This window comes from Cupressus sempervirens, chromosome 10 (genome assembly GCF_028749045.1).
Source record: "Cupressus sempervirens isolate cs-2001-9-10 chromosome 10, ASM2874904v1, whole genome shotgun sequence".
In the NCBI taxonomy this organism is placed as follows: domain Eukaryota; kingdom Viridiplantae; phylum Streptophyta; class Pinopsida; order Cupressales; family Cupressaceae; genus Cupressus; species Cupressus sempervirens.
The window spans coordinates 284662655-284683474 of NC_143127.1; the positions used below are offsets into that span (position 1 = coordinate 284662655).

The 20820-nt window shown below is 37.0% G+C and overlaps 1 protein-coding gene across 2 annotated transcripts; it reads left to right on the plus strand.

The window, feature by feature from the left end:
• Positions 1 to 13214: 13214 nt before the first annotated feature.
• Positions 13215 to 18610, plus strand: LOC149533762 (cyclic phosphodiesterase-like). 2 transcript variants are annotated; one of them, XM_089803550.1, is made up of 3 exons: positions 13215 to 13254; positions 15934 to 16509; positions 17934 to 18610. In XM_089803550.1, the coding sequence occupies exons 2-3, from the start codon at positions 16066 to 16068 to the stop codon at positions 18210 to 18212; spliced, it is 723 nt and encodes a 240-aa protein (XP_089659676.1). In that variant the 5' UTR covers positions 13215 to 13254; positions 15934 to 16065; the 3' UTR covers positions 18213 to 18610. The 2 variants fall into 2 exon arrangements, with proteins under 2 accessions (XP_089659676.1, XP_089659675.1); XM_089803549.1 differs by lacking the exon at positions 13215 to 13254 and having other exon boundaries at positions 15901 to 16509.
• The last annotated feature ends 2210 nt before the right edge of the window (positions 18611 to 20820 follow it).

Below are 20820 nucleotides of genomic sequence, written 5' to 3' on the forward strand. Positions count from 1 at the left end.
CCATGAGCACCTGTAACCAATCAATCCATGCCAACTCCAAATGCAACATAGCAATATCATAAAGTATCCAGCTTATGATCAGTGTACTCAATACCAAGAAACTAAACCAAGATCAATGTCAAAGTTCCAACCATGGCCTTAGTAACATAAACATGACAACATGATCTAACCATCTCAACCAAAGAGATAACATGCTCCATATGAACACACCATAACATGTCACAACTCTAAATGTGTATCAAGAGTATACCATGACATAATAATGAAACCATTCTCATACCAAGGATAACATGCCAAATAAAAGCATAAACCACACCTTTGCCAAGAACCCTGTGAGTCCTCAAGATGCAACCATCTCCACACACCATGAAGAAAACCATCTCCACATACCATGAAGATAACCAAGAACTCCATGAGTCCTCAAGATCTAACCATCTTCATACACCATGAAGATAACAAGTGCACCATGCAAATGTCAAAGACGCTTCTGCAGCAATAGGATCTAAGACAAACCTCCAACATCTGCAAACACTCAATAAATATATCAATGCCAACAACTCCCACTCAACCGTGGTACCAAGTCACCTATGGCATCATAAAATCCATCCTCTCCAAACCAAGAAGATATAAACCAAACCAGGAACTAATCCTGCACTGTCACCTCATCGCTGTCACAAGCTCCCACTAAACTGTGTATCCAAGCTATCCATGACATAATGATGAAAACCATTGTCTAACCATTAGAATCAACCAAGGCATCAAACCATCAAAGAACTCAAAGTGCACATCATGAGCTCCTCAAAAGAAACTAAATAACCATGATCCTCTACCAAGAAGATATACCACCATAACTATATCAGAAATCCAAGCTAATGAACATCAAGGATGTACCTGTATATCCAATCATGTCATGCCAAAATCCATGGCACCATGATCACATCCATGAACCGAGCATCTGGTTCTCAATATGTCCAACCTGTCAGCATAGTCAACCACAATCCTCCACCATGATTGTACCTAGTAACAACATCTCATCCCTTCTACATGAAGATAAAATCATGTGACTTAGGGCATAGACAACCCAAATCCAAGCCACCAATCTGAATATGCATCAATAATGAAAGATCAATGGGCAAAGACAACCCATAACCAAGCCATAAATGCAACCTGTAAGTATAAACCGCTTACAACACTGCACAACTTGTAGACCCAACAAGTCATCATGCATATCCAAATCAAACACTGATAACCATATCATCATGAGACCAATCTGAAATATGAACTGAGTATACAATGACATCAAATCTTAAATCTCCAATGCCATAAACTCACAATGTTACCATAGTCAAAATATACTTATAAAATATTCAGATCAATATATCAATAAATAAATCATGCCAAACCTGCACCAAATCTAAACCAATGTGTAGAGCTCTCCAAGAGCTTTCTGTTGACTACTCGAAGTCCAAAATCTGACTCCGTATGCCCAAGTTATGCCCTAATCCGTGCTTGAAATAAATAACATCTGACTTTAGGGCTCTTAAAACCTGAAAAAATCTCAAAATCACAAAACCAAACCTACACCATCTTGTAGTGCTCTAAATTAGCTTTCCAACGCCTGTAAGAACTCTAAAATTCGATATTCTGAGAGAAAGTTATGGCCATTTTACTAAGACAGTCTTTTTACCATTTTTAGTACGATTTTTTATTTTTTATTTTTTCAGTGACGAAAATTTCGACGGGATTAAATTTGACGGCCATCATGGGCTGAAACCAAAAAACTCTTCCATTTCTTCTAAACATGGCCAAACTAGGGCATATTATATATCAAAATTTATGGAAATGTCGACCCGGATCCAATGGCGAGGTCTGTTTTTACCCAAGAGGTCATTTCTGCAAGCTATCCCCAAAACCCTCATTTTAAATGAAACATCTGAAAAATCTTTTTGTCCACAAAATTTCACATGCCCAAATATTTTAACATCTCATCATAACAGCAAATCCAAAACCCTCAGATCTGCAATAAATCATTCATATATCTTGCCCTTTCTTTTATCCTCTCATGCATTCCCATGGATTCAATCTAGGGTTACAATAATAAAACCATAGCTCTGATACCACTTGTAAGGAAACTTGGTAAGAAAGAACATAACCATTTCCACATAACCCATAATAAATCTGAAATAAACACGGAATTAAAATCCACATGCAAGAGAATAGACAACATACCCACAAAATTGTGACACAAGATATACCCTGGGAAACCCTCATTGAGGGAAAAAACCCAACCTCCAAAAGCATCCATCATCATGTATTATTCAGCAAAAATACCATTGTCGTACAACCATGGAAGCCTTCATGGCCATAGCCACAACTGAGCAAACTATGTGAACAAGCATGAATCCACACATCCCATGCCATGCTTTCAACCTTCACAAATGCTCCCTTGGCTAACCTGTCAAGCCTTGTCCTGCTCAACTCTTGCCTTTTGTCTTCTCCTTGTCACTCTCTCTTTTGTCACTCTCTACAACAACTACCCTTGTGGCTGCTTATATAGTAGCAAGTCCCACAAAACCACTAAGTGGTATTACATAAACCATGTGCTACCTAACCCACTGACCCCACATTTAATATTGGGCATTTAATTATTTTCCCCAATATTAAATAATTACATAAAATATTATCACAATGTTACAATACAACTCATCAAGAATATTCCATGGGAATCTTTACATGTTGCACGTCCATCTAGGCACAACATTACATAATAAAATAAAATAATAAAATAACAATATTATGCAATGTGTGCAACACCCATTATCTCAACACACACTCCTTGCAAATTGTGTTAGTAGGCTTTACAATATTAGGCAGATCTCTAACTGCAAATATACTACTAGTCTTCACAATACAGTCAAAGTTTATATGAAAAAATCTCTTATGCCATAACCAATTGTCATCTACCTTTGCAACTTAACATGTCATTTTAGTAGGATTCAATAAATTACCTCTAGATCTGGTTCCTATTCCAATTACCTTTACATGTTTGTCTCTAATCATGTAAGTCTTTTCTGTGAACTACAACTGATAACCTTTATCCACTAGTTGACCAACACTCAAAAGATTGTGCTTCAAACCATCAACAAAATATACATCCTCATTGTTAGTCTTACCATCAAGAGTTACAGATCCAATACCTTTAACTTGGCATGCTACATTGTTTCCAACTCTAACAATGCTCCCATCATGACTTTTGAAGTTAACAAATTTGTTCATATCACCAATCATATGATGTGAACAACCATTTTCAATTATCCAATAAGATTTCTTTGCAACCTGTGACACCAAAGCTATTTTCTCTGGACTTTCTTCTTTAATAGCTACAAATCCAATTTCATCATCACTAGTACTTACTACTTGTTCATTAGAATCATCTTCTTCATTTGCATACAAACATTCTCTATCTCTTCTAGGTTTGAAATTACCTCTATACTTTTTCTCTCTTTTAGGAAAATTAGATACATAATGACCAAATTCATTGCAAGTCCAACATTTAAAGATTTTCTTACCATATTTTTCTCTTCTTACCAGAAGGGCTACTCCTTCAATATTTCTATCCTCATCAAATCTGCTGCTGGTAGAAAAGTCTCCTCTAGCACTTGTAATCCTTGATAAACTAGGTCGAATATTCAAGGCACTAAAAGCTATTTCTATTCTAGTCAATTCTCCAGATTATCTAAGCTCATTCTCAACCACTTCAAGTGTTCCAAGCAATGTCTCCTTTGTGAAATATTTAGTATAAGAGATCAACAACTATATCATTTGAGCTACTGGTTTAAATGGTGGTGTTAAGCTCTTCAATATCTTCCATGTCACCTAGTCATCTTATTCGGTTCCTCCTTGAGATCTAATACTTGTAGTAATTTCTAATATCCTTCCTACAAATATTCTTATAGATTCATCTTCCATCATTTTAACATCTTGAAATGCACAAATCCAACTTTGTAACCTCAATTTCTTAGAATGTTCATCTCCTTCAAAACTATTTTCTAAAGCTTTCCAAATCATATGAGAAATAACAAGTGACTTTACCTGGTTGTACTCCATTTTAGGAAGTGCAGATAATAATGCTTCTCTAGCTCTCATGTCACACATGAAAAATCTCTCTCTTCCTCGGTACAAGTTTCCAAATCTTTCTCAACAATGATTGTCTTTTCTGATTTTGTCAAGATCCAATATCTTGGTCCCATAAACAACAAATGTGTCTTCATCTTTTCCTTCCAACTATCATAATTTTTTGCATTGAACTTCAGACTATCTTTCCTAAACATGTTTTCCATGGATCTCCCAACATTGTCAAACTTTATCTTCAAGGACCTGATACTCTGATACCAATTGTTTGAAACAATAGTCCACCAAGATAACTGAGAGGGGGGGGGAAGCGTGTGAATCAGTTATCCAATGATTAAAAAAATTATCCACCTTAAATAAACTTAACCATTCAAACAGAGTAAACAACAACCATATAAAGATGCACATACACAATTACACCAGATATGTTAACTATGGAAACCCTTGATCAGAGGGAAAACCTTGGTGGGAATGATGCCAAAAGATGATGTACTAATATAAATATTCCATGTTAGAGGATGGACCCTATTAGGAGTCTAATACAACATTTAGTACACATGAGTCTTTGTTAAGAAACTTTGAATCATTGTTAGAAGATTCCAACCCTATTAGGAGTTGTGCCAACACTGTTGGGAGTTGTGCCAACCCTGTTAGGAGTTGTAGAAGACAAAAGGACCCACTGTCCAAACAACTTCTGGGGCAAGATCACTGAACTCACTATCCAACTAATCTCTCAATTATTCCTTGTAGAATAATTGTATGTACTGTACTTTAACTTCTTTCCTCTATCCTGTCAACCAGACCAATCAGTGTTAGACCTTGTAGACTAGGTCATGAACCTCGGATCCAAGTATCCAACTCTAGATCATACAATAAAACCTTGACAATGAAGTTTCCTTCACCTTCGCTTTGCTCTGCTCAACTTTGCATTCTGCTCTTTGTGCTACTTACAATCATTCATACATCTCACCATTCACCATACATGATAAAGAAAAATATCCTTCCTTTATACCATATCCATACAAAAATTCTTGAGTCAGCTACTACACCTTCTCAATTAATTATTATAGGACCACATTAAGAACATGTTACACTTAGCGATAACATTAATCTACTGCCTTGCAAATTGAATATGTTTCTGTAAAAATATCATTATGACAAGAGAACTTAGACACATCATCACTAGCATGTCTTCTTCACATATTTAACTTTAGCTTCTTAGAATAACAAATCTGCTAAGAGATATAACAAGTTTACCAAAACATGCCTCTGTAAACTCTTTCTCAAAATAGTCTTCACCAAAACTTGCATAACTTCTTCCATACTTAATATCTTATGCTTCCAAGGTTAGCTGCATATACTAGACACTTAATAGTATCTCCCTTTAACCTTGCTTAGTGAAAATGCTCAAGTAGCTATTTGTACCAACTTGATCTTTACTATTGTTCTTCTGTCAAATACCATAGAAAGATGCTATGTTGACATCAATGACAAACATAGTCATGAATGTAACATATCATCATGATAATGATCTAATCATGTTTATATAATACTCCCACATAGAGGTATCATCAACATTCATGCTTCAAACACTTGATTCACCCCTCTTCTCAGTATCTCGGTTTCCCAATAAACTTCTAACAATTGGTATCAAAGCATAGTTCTCTTTAAAGAAGTTTAACAACTTAAAATTTTAGATCTTGGAGATGGAGACTTACAAATTGGGAATGATTATTGAAAATCAAATGATTGACATCCATCTCATACTACCAATCAAAATATTAAGAGAGAAACTGAGGAAATCCCTAAGAAAGAGAAAGGATATGGCCATTCAACAGAATGCCACACTTTATCAAGAACTTGATACACAAGGATTTCTTGATGATGAAAGTTCTAGTGAAAGTAATGCAACCGTTATAGATCTATTGGAGAAGAACAATAGTTTGAATGAAGAAGTCAAAGGATTGAAATGAGAACATGAAATCTAGTCAGTAAGGCTATGTGAAGTGACCAAACAAAAGAAGAAAGCTGAAAAAGACAAAGTTCTGGCCAAAGATTTAAAAAGACAAATGGCTATTAGACTTGAAGAAAGGTCATCTAATGTAAAAATTCTTACAAACACTCGGCTAGACATGATGAATCAACTGATACTTGCAAATCAAAAACCAAATAGGAAAGACATAGAGATAGAAAATCCAAGATCATAGAATGACCTACATAGGAATGAGTTAAAATCTAAGAAAGAACTTGTGGAAATGATGAACAATCCTGGTGAAGCAATAAGATATTTTGAAGAATTAATGAGATCACCTAGATCATCTAGAAACACCTCTAGATTAGGGCATACAAAGCAACATTCATCTACTTAATAAGGATAATCATCCAAGAGTGTAGAGCTAAGGAATGAAAAATAAAAAGGAAAACCTACATGATATCATTGTGGTAAACTTGGACATATTGCAAACATTTGTAGAGGCAAGAATGGTGTACAAAACCCCAAACCTAAGTTTTCTGGTTATTTATTCTATTGCAAGAAGAAAGGACATAAAGCACATGGATGAAGATCAAAGATGATAAATAAACCTACTATACCCATATTTGAAGGATGTTATTACAATTGGCAAAAGTATGGACATAGAGCACATGAATGCAGATCACAGGAAAAGTCTAATTGGACAACCAGAAGATAGGACAAGGCACCTAAGAAAGGATTTTTTAGTTATCACAAGGTTGGACATGTGGGAAAGAACTACAGGACCTGAGCACTAGTACCAAAAAATGAACACATCAAAGGTAAAGGAAAAGTGGATGCTAAGAAAACAAGGAAGGAGTTGAATAAAACCTAGAAGAAAAAGAAGGAAACTGGAAGCAGCAAAACAAATGAAGTTAAGATCACCCAATCCAATGGAGAAGGTGATCATACCACCTCAAACTGATTAAGACAGACATCTAAGGAATTGCATATTTAATGATTTATTTTACATTAGTTCCAAACATAAAATATGCCAAATTTTATATTTGCATAGGACAAGATGCATTTGAACATATTTATGGAAAGAATAGTGCAATGAAATCATTTACATTTTGGGTGTTGAACATCAGTAATATTGTCTACATTGACCGAGTATTGCAATATGAATGATGTATAGGCCGAGTTAGATGTTATTGACTGAGTTGTATAATGAAGACTGAGTTCAAACATTTAATGATGAGCAAGACAAATGGATTCCACTCAATAGAGGACACATCATTTATGAGAACCCTAACTTGAATGAATGAAGGTACATATCAAGAATTTGAAGGCATTTCACACACCTTGTATTTAGATTTTGAGAGAAAAGAGAAACTTAAGCAACTTGTAAAGCAATTTTAAAGGTGATTGAAAGAGGATTAGTAGTGGTAGATAAATTGAGTATTGATCTTATGTTGTGTCAAGTTGTTTAGAAATCAAAATAAAAAAACCCTAAACACAAAAATGGCATCATCCTCATCATCAATGATGAAGAATCAATAAAAGAGGCAAGCAATGTTCAATTGGTGAAGAGTGACACTTCTCCTCCACCCAAATATTGTGCTATACCCAAAATTGCTATGAAAGAGACTCAATGGGTGTGCTATCATTGATACCGCCTATGGTTATTATGATTCATGATGTATAGAGTTGTTACAAGTGCAAAATTGGTGAAGTCAGAGATTATGAAATTCATATGGCATATCAGAAATTGTGTGATGAAGGAGTACTAAAGGATAATTCAAGATTGTTGAGAGAAAAGGGTTAACAAGGGCCCTAGATTTTTTGAGAAATTTCAAAATTGAATTGATCAAGGTTGTGTTGAGCTGAATTCATGGTATGGAATTATGACTAGAGAATGGATGATCAATATTACAAAGAAGATGATTCATGTTATTAACTGTTGTGGTTGCACAATGCATACCCCATTTCTTCTAGAAATGGGGACCCCCAGTAAATTTTTTTGTTTTCCCAAACCCCTAGTTTAGGTTCTGAGTCATTTATGGGACTCTACCTGGAGTTTGGGTCCTGCCTAGTCCATTATCTAAGAAATCCAGATCCCAGAAATGAGAAATTTTGGTCAAAGAGTGAGTTTCTAGTGTGAAAGGGCATACTTGTGCTCCTAGCGCACATGCACACCCTTCTAGGGTGCCTTGGTGCACTAAATGTTCAAGTGTGCACTTATCTCCCTTTGCAGATGTGCACTTGCGCAGGTGTGAACCTCCAAAGGGTGTGCACTATCTTAGGCCTATAAAAGTATGGAAACCCCTTCTCTTCTCTCTATTATGCTCTCAACACGATTGACAACTGCACCTCCACAACTTCAGAGGTGCGCCAATCTCCAAGCTTGCAGACACAGATACAAACAACTAAGTCATAAAGGTTAACACATGCACACTTGTTCAAGGTGTGCATGTGCACACCTTTATTTGTGCTAATAAACCTAACAAAAAAACCTAAAAAGCTAAAGCACCTAAGTGAAAGGTGTGCACATGCACACCTTTCAAACTCACTAAGGCAAAAGACATTAAGGAAAGGTGTGTATGTGCACACCTCCCTAAGGTGCGCACATGCCCACCTTTCTCACACAAAGCATAACATATTGAAGATAATAGTGCGCAAATGCATACCTTGTCAAGGTGCACATCTGTGCACCATTGTTTTAGCCTTACACTCACTAAGTATAAGGATGCTGACATGCACACCCCATCAAGGTGCGCGTGTGCACACCTTTCACCCTTTTTTTTTTGAGAACTAACTCAATCCCCTCCTTTTGCACATGGTAAAGCACGTGTGTAGTAGCGCACATGTGCATGTGTGCACTCCACAAGGGTGCACACCTGCACATAAAATGACCATTTTAGAGTCATTCAATGCACCTAGCACACATATCAAGGTGTGCAAGGTTTACAAAATTGCTTTCCAAATATTTTAAAGGGGATTTTGAGTTGTTTTCAGGGTTTAATTTTTTGGCAATTAAGGTTTGTGTAGGGTTTAATTTTCACCTCTCCGAAGTGATGATTTTTTGTTTTGTGTAGATAAAATGGCTTCCTCATCATCCTCACTTGCTGAAAAGATTTCTCTAAAACCCATAGTCTTTAAGTTTCAAGGTGCACCAAAGAAATCTCATTTTCAGGACAATCATTCAAAGATCAGAGACAATGAATTAGGACACATTGATTGGAACACATTCCTTGTACTTTGCAACAAGCCTAAAGAGAGGTTCCCGATGATGTCAACACTTATCAGATCAAGGTTGGTGAATGTCTCATCACATCCCACATCCATACAGTCTTATGAGCTTATCATGGCATTGGCAGAAAACTGTGTTAGAGGAAAGAGTTGTTAAAAGTGTCATAGGTGAGTCAGTCTTGGACCTAAGATTGAGGAACATTGAGAAAGCATTCCATCTCCCTAGAGTGAATCGATATGTGAAGATAACTTATCATCAAGAAGAAAGATGGTATAGGGAGAATGAGAAGGCTGCATTGACAATACAATCATCATTTTTGATTGATAGAACATTGATGGGACACAGAGTTAGAAAGGTAGATATGACTAGAGGGTATATGAAGGATGACATCAGTTATGCCATTGTACTTTTCAGAAGAATTATGGGTCTGCCAGTAGCTGGGCATATAGAGACCACTAGAACAACCAAAATGCCAATTGATTTGGCCAAAATACTAAGTGAAAACTTAGATGAACAACTAGTAGGAGTTAAAGCCAACCCCAAGTTCTAGATGACATCAAATTTGGTGAAATTATTGGTGGCAAGGACAACTAACTATCTAGGACTATACAAGAAGGGAAGCATGCAAGATGCTAATGCTTGGCCCTATGTTGTATATCCTTAGTTGGTAAAGAAGAAGCTCTCAGATCAGAGCAAGGAATTTCAGATAGTGAATGATGCTTTCATATTTGCAATCATCTGATTCATAGAGGGTGATTATGCTAAGAGGATGTCAGTAGAGGAAACAACAAGGATCACAAAGATTGACACCTATTACATCCAATTTGAAACATTCACTTACCTGAGGGTAGCTGGTATGATAGTGAATCTGAAGAAACTCTTGAGATATCCATCAAATAGGCTCATTTTATTAGAGATTGCAAGACAACTCTCATCTACATATGACAAAGTGAGAAAACAACATAAGAAGACATGGGTATGGCCTATTACTATAGGTGCATTGAGGTAAAGCAAAAACAAGATATCATGACTTTTGATTCAGAGTGGGATCAATATCCCTTGGAAGATTACAACTCCCCTTATCCCTGTTTTGACAATATTGGCAGAGTTCAACATTTGGCCAAGAAGCAGTTTGTGCATGGAGATGCCATTGAAGACCATTGGATGAACGCAATAGATGACTATGATATCCAAATAAGGGATTACTATAGGATGAATCTATATTTGGTAGGGAGCACCTTAAAGATAAAGGTCCCACTCAAGGATGTTCAACAAAAAACTCAAGATGTCTTGGAGCCCTTGTATAACAGAGACAAGATTTATGATAGGCTGATTATGAACGCACATAATTCAATTGACAAGGGACTAGATCAAGAAGCCTTTTAACCTTGACCCAGTTCCATAGGCTATTACCTTTCAAGTCATAGCATGCCTAGTTAAGGGTAAAGGTGAAAAAGTTACAATACCGACATTCCTTGCTCAATCTCTAGTTAGGTTGGAAATGGTATATCAACATGACATGGAGTTTGGGTACTTAGAGTAGATAAAGGCAAAAATAAGAGGAAAAGAGAGTCCCCAAAACAAGTTGAGCTTGAATTTGAAGATCCTTAAGAAGAGGCGGCTCAAGCACCTAAGAATGAAGAGCCTCAAGATGAAGAAGAAACTTAGGCTCAAGATACTACACAAGTGCCCCTGCTTGAACAGGAACAAGAACTAGAGCAGGAAGCATAAGAGGTGACACCACCTACTCAAGAGGAAGAAGCCTTTCCTTCAGCTACTAAGAAAGCTAGGGTTAGACCTATTGTGATAAGGACAAGAAGGAAAAAGATACAAAAGAAGGTTATTTCCATCCTCAGGTGCTTGAAACCTTTCCTGAGGTGGACAATGAAGAAGAAGAAGATAATCTCCCTTTGAGTCAGAGGACCTTTTTAACCACAGCTACAATAGAGGAAAGAAGAAGGAGCTTGAACATAATGTCTCCATACATTCTTAAGGAACCTATTCAGGTTACCATTTTTGAAGATGAACAACAACAATGGATTGAAGAATAGGAAGGGCAAGAAAAAAATGTCTTCAATATATCTGACTTTGATTTTATGCCCATGGGAACTGAAATGGTGGGTAATACGATACAAAATACACCTATGAACCAAACTTTGGTAGAGGATTGGAACCAAACACCATCTCAATCACAAGGGTTTTTATGTACATCATTCCCACCATTTTAGGACTTGTCTTTCTTGGACAAAGGTTCAACCACTCCTCTTCCTCCTATCATCGAAGAACAAGAATAAGTAGTACATGGAGAAGAGTTGGAACAAAGGCCAACTAATGAAGTATAAGAGGAGGGGAAGATACATGAAGAACCTCAAAAAACTTCCTAGGATACAGAGGCAAGAACTGTGGCTACAACGAACATAGAAACTCCCAATGTAGATCTCTCTTAGAAGGAGAAGACTCCATAAAAGAGTGATAAGGAAAAAGGGCTTGCAAGGAAAGCTACCTCTTCAACCAAATACTATGGGCACTACACCAGCTTGGCTAAAGAGGGAGGTTATGGTTAGACAAAACAAGCAGCTAAACTTGAATGAAGAGGAGAGTATGAATGAGCTAGTGGAAGCCATCAAGAAGCCTAAGCCACATATAGGTGATGCACGAATATTGGCCTTCGCAATGAAGAACCAAGATTAGGACTTGTTTTCACATATTGCCATCCCTCCTCAAGATGCTGACATTGAGGATTTAACTCTTAGTGATTACCAGATCAAGGAGGTCCTCTTAGGAAATCCCATGGTAGACACTACTAAATTTTTGACACTATGGGTTTGAAAGAGGTTTTTAAGTAGGTGGACAGGTATGAGTTGCAATTGGTAATGTGAGGAAGCAAAATGACCTCTTGAGAGGCTATTTGCATGAAGTAGTGGGCCCAATCGACCTAGATAGTCCAAAAATCACTCTTGTTACGACATTAGAAAGGAGACATAAGGAAAGTGTACATTTAGATTCATTTTTGGACGCGTGTTAGAAATGACGTGATAATTTTGAGGATAAAAGTGTATAAATTATACAGGCTAATTTGAACCCATTACACCATGTTCAAACTAATGCGAATAAATTGTTATCCATAGTGGACCATGATTTTGGGCTGATGGATGAGGTACATACCTAGGGAGAAGACCTTCAAGCACTTCAAACAATAAAGGGTCAAAGGTATCGTACACTCATAGAGGTGTATAAAATGGATGCAATTGATAAACTAGAAGATTGGATAAAAAAGATAGCTGTCGGGAATAAGGTAATGGAAGGATTTCAAGAGCAGATTTTGGAAGCTAAGAAGTATTACAATGATGCTTGCCTTGATATTTTTGAAGATGAGTTAAGGACTAAATTCATTCTAGTACAATTAGGGGTTCAATAGTTTTGAAAAACCTTGGAAGATGCTTTGTCAAAAGAAGATATCAGACAAGCATTCAGGACTTAAGAGGTTATGTTGGAGTTGGACACTAAACTAGATGATTTTGCGGATATACATATGGAGATTAGTAACTACAGATAGATAGTTAAAGATAAGTATAAAGCATTGGATTTTTTGGAATCTTCCCAAGTGATGGAGATTATAGAGAAATTCAAGAGAAAGCATCTAGACATAGCTCTGGTATAGAGGGGAAGAAAACCCATAAGCGTAAAATGAGATGTAGGAAGATATAAAGGGTGATATAGAGAGGAAGAGATATAGATGGTAAGATATTTTGATAAAAACATGAGGATATCTAGAGAGGATAAGAGGAAGAGACATCCCGAGGAAGAAATACCTATATGATCTTTTATTCCTCTACGACTGTATAGTAAATAAATAAATAAGTTATTAGGTGTAATTTGTTTCGGTACCACTTGTCCTTCATTAAGTCGACTATCTTATGTAATTTGTGGGGCAAGTGTGGTAGATTATGTAATTTGTTCGCAGCATTTGTATAACAATATTGAAGAAGTTGAAATCGGAGAGCACATTTGGGATCTCAAATCAGATCATAGACCACTGTACGTAAATTTGTATTGGGCAAAGGATAGGCGGATTGGGGCAAAAATCCAAGGCCCTCAACACCCACCTTCTCAAGGCAGAATTTTGTTAACTTCAGAAAATAGTAACACTTTCAGGGCTACTCTCGAGGAACTTTGTATGGGACACCCTATGTATAAGCATGGTGTTAACAGTCATGATTTATCAAATCTGATTCACGAGGCTCTTTCAAAATGCAAGAGAGCAAAAAATAGAAAATCTGAAACTAATTGTTTTCCAGCCAATGCATGGTTTGATAAGGAATGCAAGAGGGCTAGGAGAAATCTAAGGGAGTCAAATAAAATTAACCTTGACATTAAGACCTACAAACAGATCCTAAAGAAGAAGAAAATCGATTTTATGTCCACAAGGAGAGAGGAGCTAATTTTTTTGGGTAGAAATAACCCCAAATGTTTTTGGAAAGAACTCCAACCAAGGAGGAAGCAAATTGAAAATAATATTACTGCCACCCAATGGTTTGATTATGCTAAGAAACTTTATGAACAAGAGGGTGGAGTGGGACAGCCACCTTTGGTCAATGATACCACAAATATTTTTACTGTGCAAGAGATAGAGACAGGGATTAAGAAGTTGGGTGGAGGCAAAGCAAAAGACCTTGTTGCGCTTCAAGCTGAATATTTGAAGTGGGGTATGAAAACTCTTGCACCGCACATCACTGAAATCTTCAACAAAATCTGCCAGGAAGGGTTTCCGAAAAATTGGACAATCAGCCTTGCAATACCACTTTTTAAGAGTGGTGATGTTAACAATCCCTCCAACTACAGGACTATAATGATCAATCCCCTCTTTGCTGAACTTTTTGGCAGTATGATAGAAACTAGGATCAGCAAATGGGCAGAAGAAAATCATAAACGTGCTAAAGGGCAAGCTGGTTTTAGGCCAAAGCACTCGACAGTGGATCACTGTGTCACTCTGAGACACATTATTGAAAAAGAGTGGGAGAAAAAGGAAGAGGTTTTTTGTTGCTTTGTTGACTTCAAAAAGGCTTTTAATACCGTTCCAAGAGACAAGCTTTGGTTGAGGATGGAAGAATTGGGAATTCCTAGGCATCTCAGAGCTGCTGCTCATAGGATGTACGAAGAGGTGAAAGTCAAAATCAGAACTTCAGATGGCATTTCAGAATGTTTTAGGAGCGATATAGGGGTCAAACAGGGTTGCCCTTTATCCCCTACTTTATTTGGTTTATATATTGACAAACTGGAAGAGTGGTTAAACACGCAAGAGCGTGAAGGCATTCAGCTAGGGGAATTTGTTATAAAGCTACTCCTATATGCGGACGACCTCATTTTAATTGCCAAATCTGCTTGTGGTTTGCAAGACCATCTATCTTCTCTTGAGCGCTTTTGTAGAATGGTGGGGATGCAGGTCAATATCAGCAAAACCAAGGTTATGATTTTCTCTAATAATAAAAAACATCATCAACATGAATTTTATTACAATGGAAGTGTTCTTGAAGAAGTTGCGGAATATAAATACCTTGGCATCGATTTCAACAAAAAACTAAGCTGGTCTAGCTGCAGGTATAAAAGGACATTAGGTGGATGGAAGGTTTTCTATGCTCTTCAGAATAGGTGCCGTGAAGCGGAGTTGTGGGATTGGAAAACTATTCAAACTTTGTTCGGTCTTCTTGTGCTGCTAGTTGTTCTTTATGGGTGTGAATTATGGGCCAGCAGCACTACTATAGCACAATGGAAACAAATCGAAGGAATCCAAAGCGCTTGATTACAAGCGAGTTTAAAATTAAAAGCACTGTTCCATATGACATCATGCTAAGTGAAATGGGGGTTGCGCCTATCGAGGCACTTGCTATGGTTCGCCTTTTAAGCTATATAAAAAGAATCGAAAAAATGGAAGAGGATAGATGGCCGAAAGTTGTCTTTAGGGACACACTATGTAAGCGAAAAAGGACATGGATGCAACAAAACATCAAGTGGATGAGTAAATGGAATATTCATTTCAATATGTGCCCCACAAATAATAAAGAAATAAAGGTCTTTGTTATGGAGAAATTCTACAAGAGAAATTGGGGAAGCGAGATTGGGAGGAAGAAACTATATTATATAAATGAGTTCAACCCCACTTGTGATCAACTGAAAAAGCATACATAGGAGCCAACATTTCTTGGAGAGCTAAAAATTTTATTGCTCAGCTAAGAACCAACTCTCACCAACTTCGTTGTGAGACTGGGCGTTGGAAGAGGCCAAAGGAGGCTTGGGAAGAGAAAATTTGCAGATTTTGCAATTCTGGGAAAGTGGAAACTGAACAGCACTTTATTCTAGAATGTGAGGCCTACAAGGATAGCAGGGATAAGTTTGCGGATACTATATGTGATAGTTCTTGACATAACCTGTTCAACGAAGAGTACATTGAGCAATTGGGGGGGGCTCATCATTAGTCTACACAAGAGGCGAACAGCGCTACTTAAGTTTGCTTGAGTTGTCTTGCTGTCCCATAGGCTATTTTTAGCTTCGTGGACGTTAAAATTTTATCTATCTATCTATCTATCTTATCGAGTTCAAGCTGTCAATGAACAAGTATTCATAGAAAAAGATCAAGGAATCTTTCTTCCACATTGTCCAGTTCATCTCCCAAAACATTGCCTCCTGGATCGATTCACACCCATTTTAAAACGATTTAAATTGTTTTTAACGGATGTCAAAACTTCTGGGCTGTCCACTTCCATCGATTCATGTAGCCCGCCTGATTGAATATCCGGAGGAACAAGGAAATATTCGCCCAAAGAAGAAATATATAGCAGGTAAGGGCACAGCCATTGTTAGCAGCAGTAGACATTTAGCTACGAGCATGGCGTCCGAAGAGGAAGAGTGCGTATTTTCTGTGTGGGCAATGCCAGCCGCTGAGAAGAGGCAGAGCTTTCAGGAAGTGATGAGCAATCTGAGAAGTGAATTTGGAGGGCCTTCGTTCGAGCCTCATGTGACCGTGGTCGGTGCGTGTAGGATGAGCAAGGCCGAGGCCCGTTCCAGATTAGAAGCCGCCTGCAGGACTGTAGCGCCCTACACCTGTTCGCTCACTCAGGTTTCCTGCGGCTCCCACTTCTACCAGTGCGTTTATGTCCTCGTCGACCCAACCCCTCAGGTAATTTTCTATTTAGGGTTCAGATCATATGGTGCTGTGGAGTGGATCCTCTTCTGCGAAATGTAGGGGGATTTGTGGGTTTCTTCCCTAATTGGGTCTCCATCGAGTTGGGTACAATTTAGGGTTTTATCGGTTTGGCTTATTGTGATTTGGTGTATGGGCTAATGGTCTTTACTGAATTTGGGTCATTGCCAAGCTATGTGCCTCCTGTTTGGCATACGCGAGTTGTTTTCCGTTGATCAATTTTTTGGCATATGTCAATTGGGATTACAGCGGCTTAAAAAGTGAGTTCCTTTCTGAAGGTCATAGATTGATTTATTTGTGTAGATCGAAATTTGTAGGAGTTTGTTTCTGAATTCGAAGTTGTATCATCTGAGATCAGAACTAATTATCTTTGAAATACCCGGTCTGACTTACCACGCCCCCAAGCCCTAATGAATGGTATATGTTGTTTGTAATCCACCAATTTGGATTTAAAGTAGGCAAAGTCAGACATCAGTTTGATATATTTGTTTTTGGCTCACGGTTAAGCTATACCGTTTTGGTTTATGTCTTTTCAGGTCACAGCAAAGGCAAAACATATTTGGTATATGCTGTTTGTATTGGTCAAGGACCAGCCATCAAATTGGCGTATGGCTTTTAAGTAATGGCCAAGATAGTTATCAGTTGTTTCTGGATTTGATTGTGTTTTTAGCATCAACATTTTAAGAGTGACACTCTGTGATTCATCATCATTGCTAAGCTGTTATATGAATATATGTTTTATAAATACGATTTTCCACTATGCATATAATGATTGAGAATGTTTATCCAGTCATTATAAGAAGCATTCTCAATCATCAGCATATGATGTTGCGTAGGTCATGTGCAATGCCACTAATTTAGCATATATTATTTCTTTTCTCATGGCGGAGCCAGATGCCAGATTGATATATGATTGTTTAGGTCATGCTAAAGCAGGCACCAATTAGCCATCTTTGTAGGTCAGGGTACACGATAAATGGTAAAAATCTCATGTTATTATATCAGTTTCTAGATTCGATTGTGTAGAATTTCTTGTCATCAATATCTATCATTAATATGCAAAAGAAATCCTATTGTAGAATTAAGCTTACACACAGTGTCAATATATGCCAATGACTTAAAATTGGTGGCCTAGCCGCATGCCAAGTCAGGGTCTGATGTATAATCGTCAGCTCTTGCACCTGTAAACTCCAATCTCATGAGCAAGCTTGAATTGTAAACCAGATTTTCCAATCTACCCTCATTTGGAATGTCTTGATGAGCAAACTCACTGTCTTCAGGTTTTAATAAGTGGTCTGCCTTTGAGCCATGACCCTCGTCAACTCAAAAAACAAGCAAGGTAAATATTTCCATGGCTTTTTATTGAAATTGATATGTAGCATTCCAATACTCTATTGCAGGTTATGCAGGCAAATCTGAAGGCGAGTCGTTGCTTTGGCATAGTTGACAACCCCAAGCCATACATGCCACATTTAAGCCTTTTATATGGAGACCTCCCTGAGGAAGACAAACAGAAAGCCAAATTGAAGGCAGAGTCATTCAATCATCTTCTTTGCAATAAGGAATTTGAGGTCTCCAGTTTATGCTTGTACAAAACAGACACTCGAGACAAGTCACTACAATCGTGGGAGAAAATGGCCGAGTGTAGTCTTAAAGACTGCACCGAGACTGAGAATTAATCCTAAACTGAAATCTCAATGACTCGCATATCTAAATAAATTGCAGGAATCATGCCTCGACATGCATGTTTCCAAATGCAGTGCCTTTATTCTTATGATTGTACATATTAAGATAAAAAAGAGTTCAAATAAATCCATTTAGTGCTGCCTTACTTTGTCAAGAACATCTGGTAATGTGATCTGCAGGGTATGGTGTAATGTCTGAAGATCCATATGGAGCATCTTCTAACTTTATCCACACTCAAATGTGGACCCAACATACCCATGTATAAGTAAACAAAAGTCCACTCTGTTGAGCTATTTGACATTTTAGTGTAGATTAAATAAGGATATCCTCGCCGAAAAAATGTAGATCAAAAATCATATTTGTGAACCAGGTCAAAAAGGATTCTCTTGAATTTGTTGTATCATGAGGTATATGTAAAGCGTATTTAGTTTTAGTTTAAGAGTATTTTCATAAATTGCCATATGATAAAACCCTCAATATAACCTATTTTGCTTGGGTGTAAGTGCTAAATAGTTGCCTTTAAAGTAGGTCACCAACGTTTTTATAGAGGAAAAGTAAATCAATTTATGAAAAAATCTAATGGTAACCACAGTTAAATGGTATGATCATTCAACACATCTGCGTTTGACTGCAATTTATAAGATTCTATGGTTGTGCTGTAATACAAATTTTATGAAAAGTTGTGGTGTAATACAAATTTTATTTTTATAATCAAAATTGAATTTTGGAGAAAGGGGAGAAGATTCTGAGATATTTCAGAACAGAAACGTTCTTTTTCCTCCAAAGAAGCAGGAAAACATATACGAGGCATGAAATCTGAGTGTGTATACAAGATGTTTGTTCTGGGTGTGAAATATTGTCTGCAGTTGTAATTGGATTATATGCCAGGTATTAATGTTGTAAAGCATGTTTAAGGCTCTAATCTAGGAAACCTTTCAAAGTCCACTGGAGTCAGGTTAGATGTACCATTATCCTAATTTAACAAACAAGAATGGTGGTTTCTATGCCTTTATTTATCTTCTCGAGTGGAATGCGAGAACGGTTATTCTGAGTTGTCATTGTTGTTGTTGTCTACTAATCTCACTGTCTGATTCTGCTTCCACCTTGTTTTGGCAATAAGAACATGACTGGCCTGCCATGAAAGCTACATATCCTCTACATGTCTCATTTTAGGCTGTCACACACGGTTTGAGTTTTTGGGAATGTGTATATAGATATAAATACGGATACAATATACAAATATGGTCATATGTTTTAATAGTTCCAATATGTGTATGATTAGCTGTTGCACATTTTTGTATGTGTAACAATGAGCTGATAGGAGTGTTTTCACTGTGAAGATGAAGATTTTATGAAAGAAGGAATGTCAACTCACAAATCAAGGAGCCTTTGAAATCCTAACTTCTTACACCACCTATTGTAACATCTAGAGCTTTGACAACTATCAAAGCCACATCCATCTGTGAACAACAACCACTGCCAATGATCAACATTACTAGCAACCAAAACTATGCGCTAGCATAAACCTCTTTTTTCAAATGACTTGACCAACCAATTAAATCACACCAAATAAATCATTATAGACTATAGAAGACTTTATAGTGACATAAAGTGATAAGTAGGAGATATTTTTCTCAAGTCAAACTGTGATATTGTATTAGGATTAAATTGTGTGCTTTTTCAGTCAAACTCACTGGCCCATATTTTATGAGTAGTGATTCACTATAAGAACTGCCCCTACAAAATATGAGCCATGTCAATAATCTTCATAAAAAGTTGAAAAGTCAACAAGAGTCAAGGTCAAAATGCACATTGACTGGTCAACACACACACACACACAGACACACACACACACATATATATATATGCACTTACTGATATGTTCTAAATTTACAAATGACAATGTCAAAAATATTCAACAAATGAATAACCTAAAATTGACCACAAGGAGGCCACTAAATGTAACGCCTCGCCAAGGGATCCAAAAGAATTAACTTAAAGTTTTATTAAGTTTGCCAAACATTTTTGTTATTTAAACAAGAAAGAATAATATACACATCAAACATAAAGTAGTGTAAGCAACAACACACAATCTTCTATAAGCATATATAACAGGTTACATTCCTTAAGGATCCCAAGAGGTTGAATCACATTTAAATTAAATTAATACTAAGATTAACAAATACCACATCCATATGAAAGAATAATTAAAAGTTCAAAGTCCATTTAAATAATATGCATTTGTTTCGAATGCCACTTGGCAATAAAATTTAGAATGCTCAATCATCCACTATACATGTCACAGGGTATGAAAGGCTAAAAGAATATACATCTATACAAATATAATTACATCATCCCCCTCGGATCCATGATACAAAGTACAATACCATACATGAAACCATCCATCATAAAAAATATAAACATCCATCATAAGATATAATCATCCATCATAATGATACAAAGATAGAATGAAAGGAAATGCAGACAAGGAAACCTCAGCCATGGTAGCAACGGACGGATCTCAATGGTAAGAGTAAAAAATACTACCTAATGCAAGAGCATCTTGCATGGAAAAATTATTGGGGTAAAAAAAAAAAAATT

Coding starts and splice junctions, on each gene's coding strand:
- LOC149533762 (XM_089803550.1), top strand. CDS start 16,066: ATGTCAAAACTTCTGGGCTGTCCACTTCCATCGATTCATGTAGCCCGC. Junction 16,510..17,933: donor TCGTCGACCCAACCCCTCAG/GTAATTTTCTAT, acceptor ACTCTATTGCAG/GTTATGCAGGCAAATCTGAA.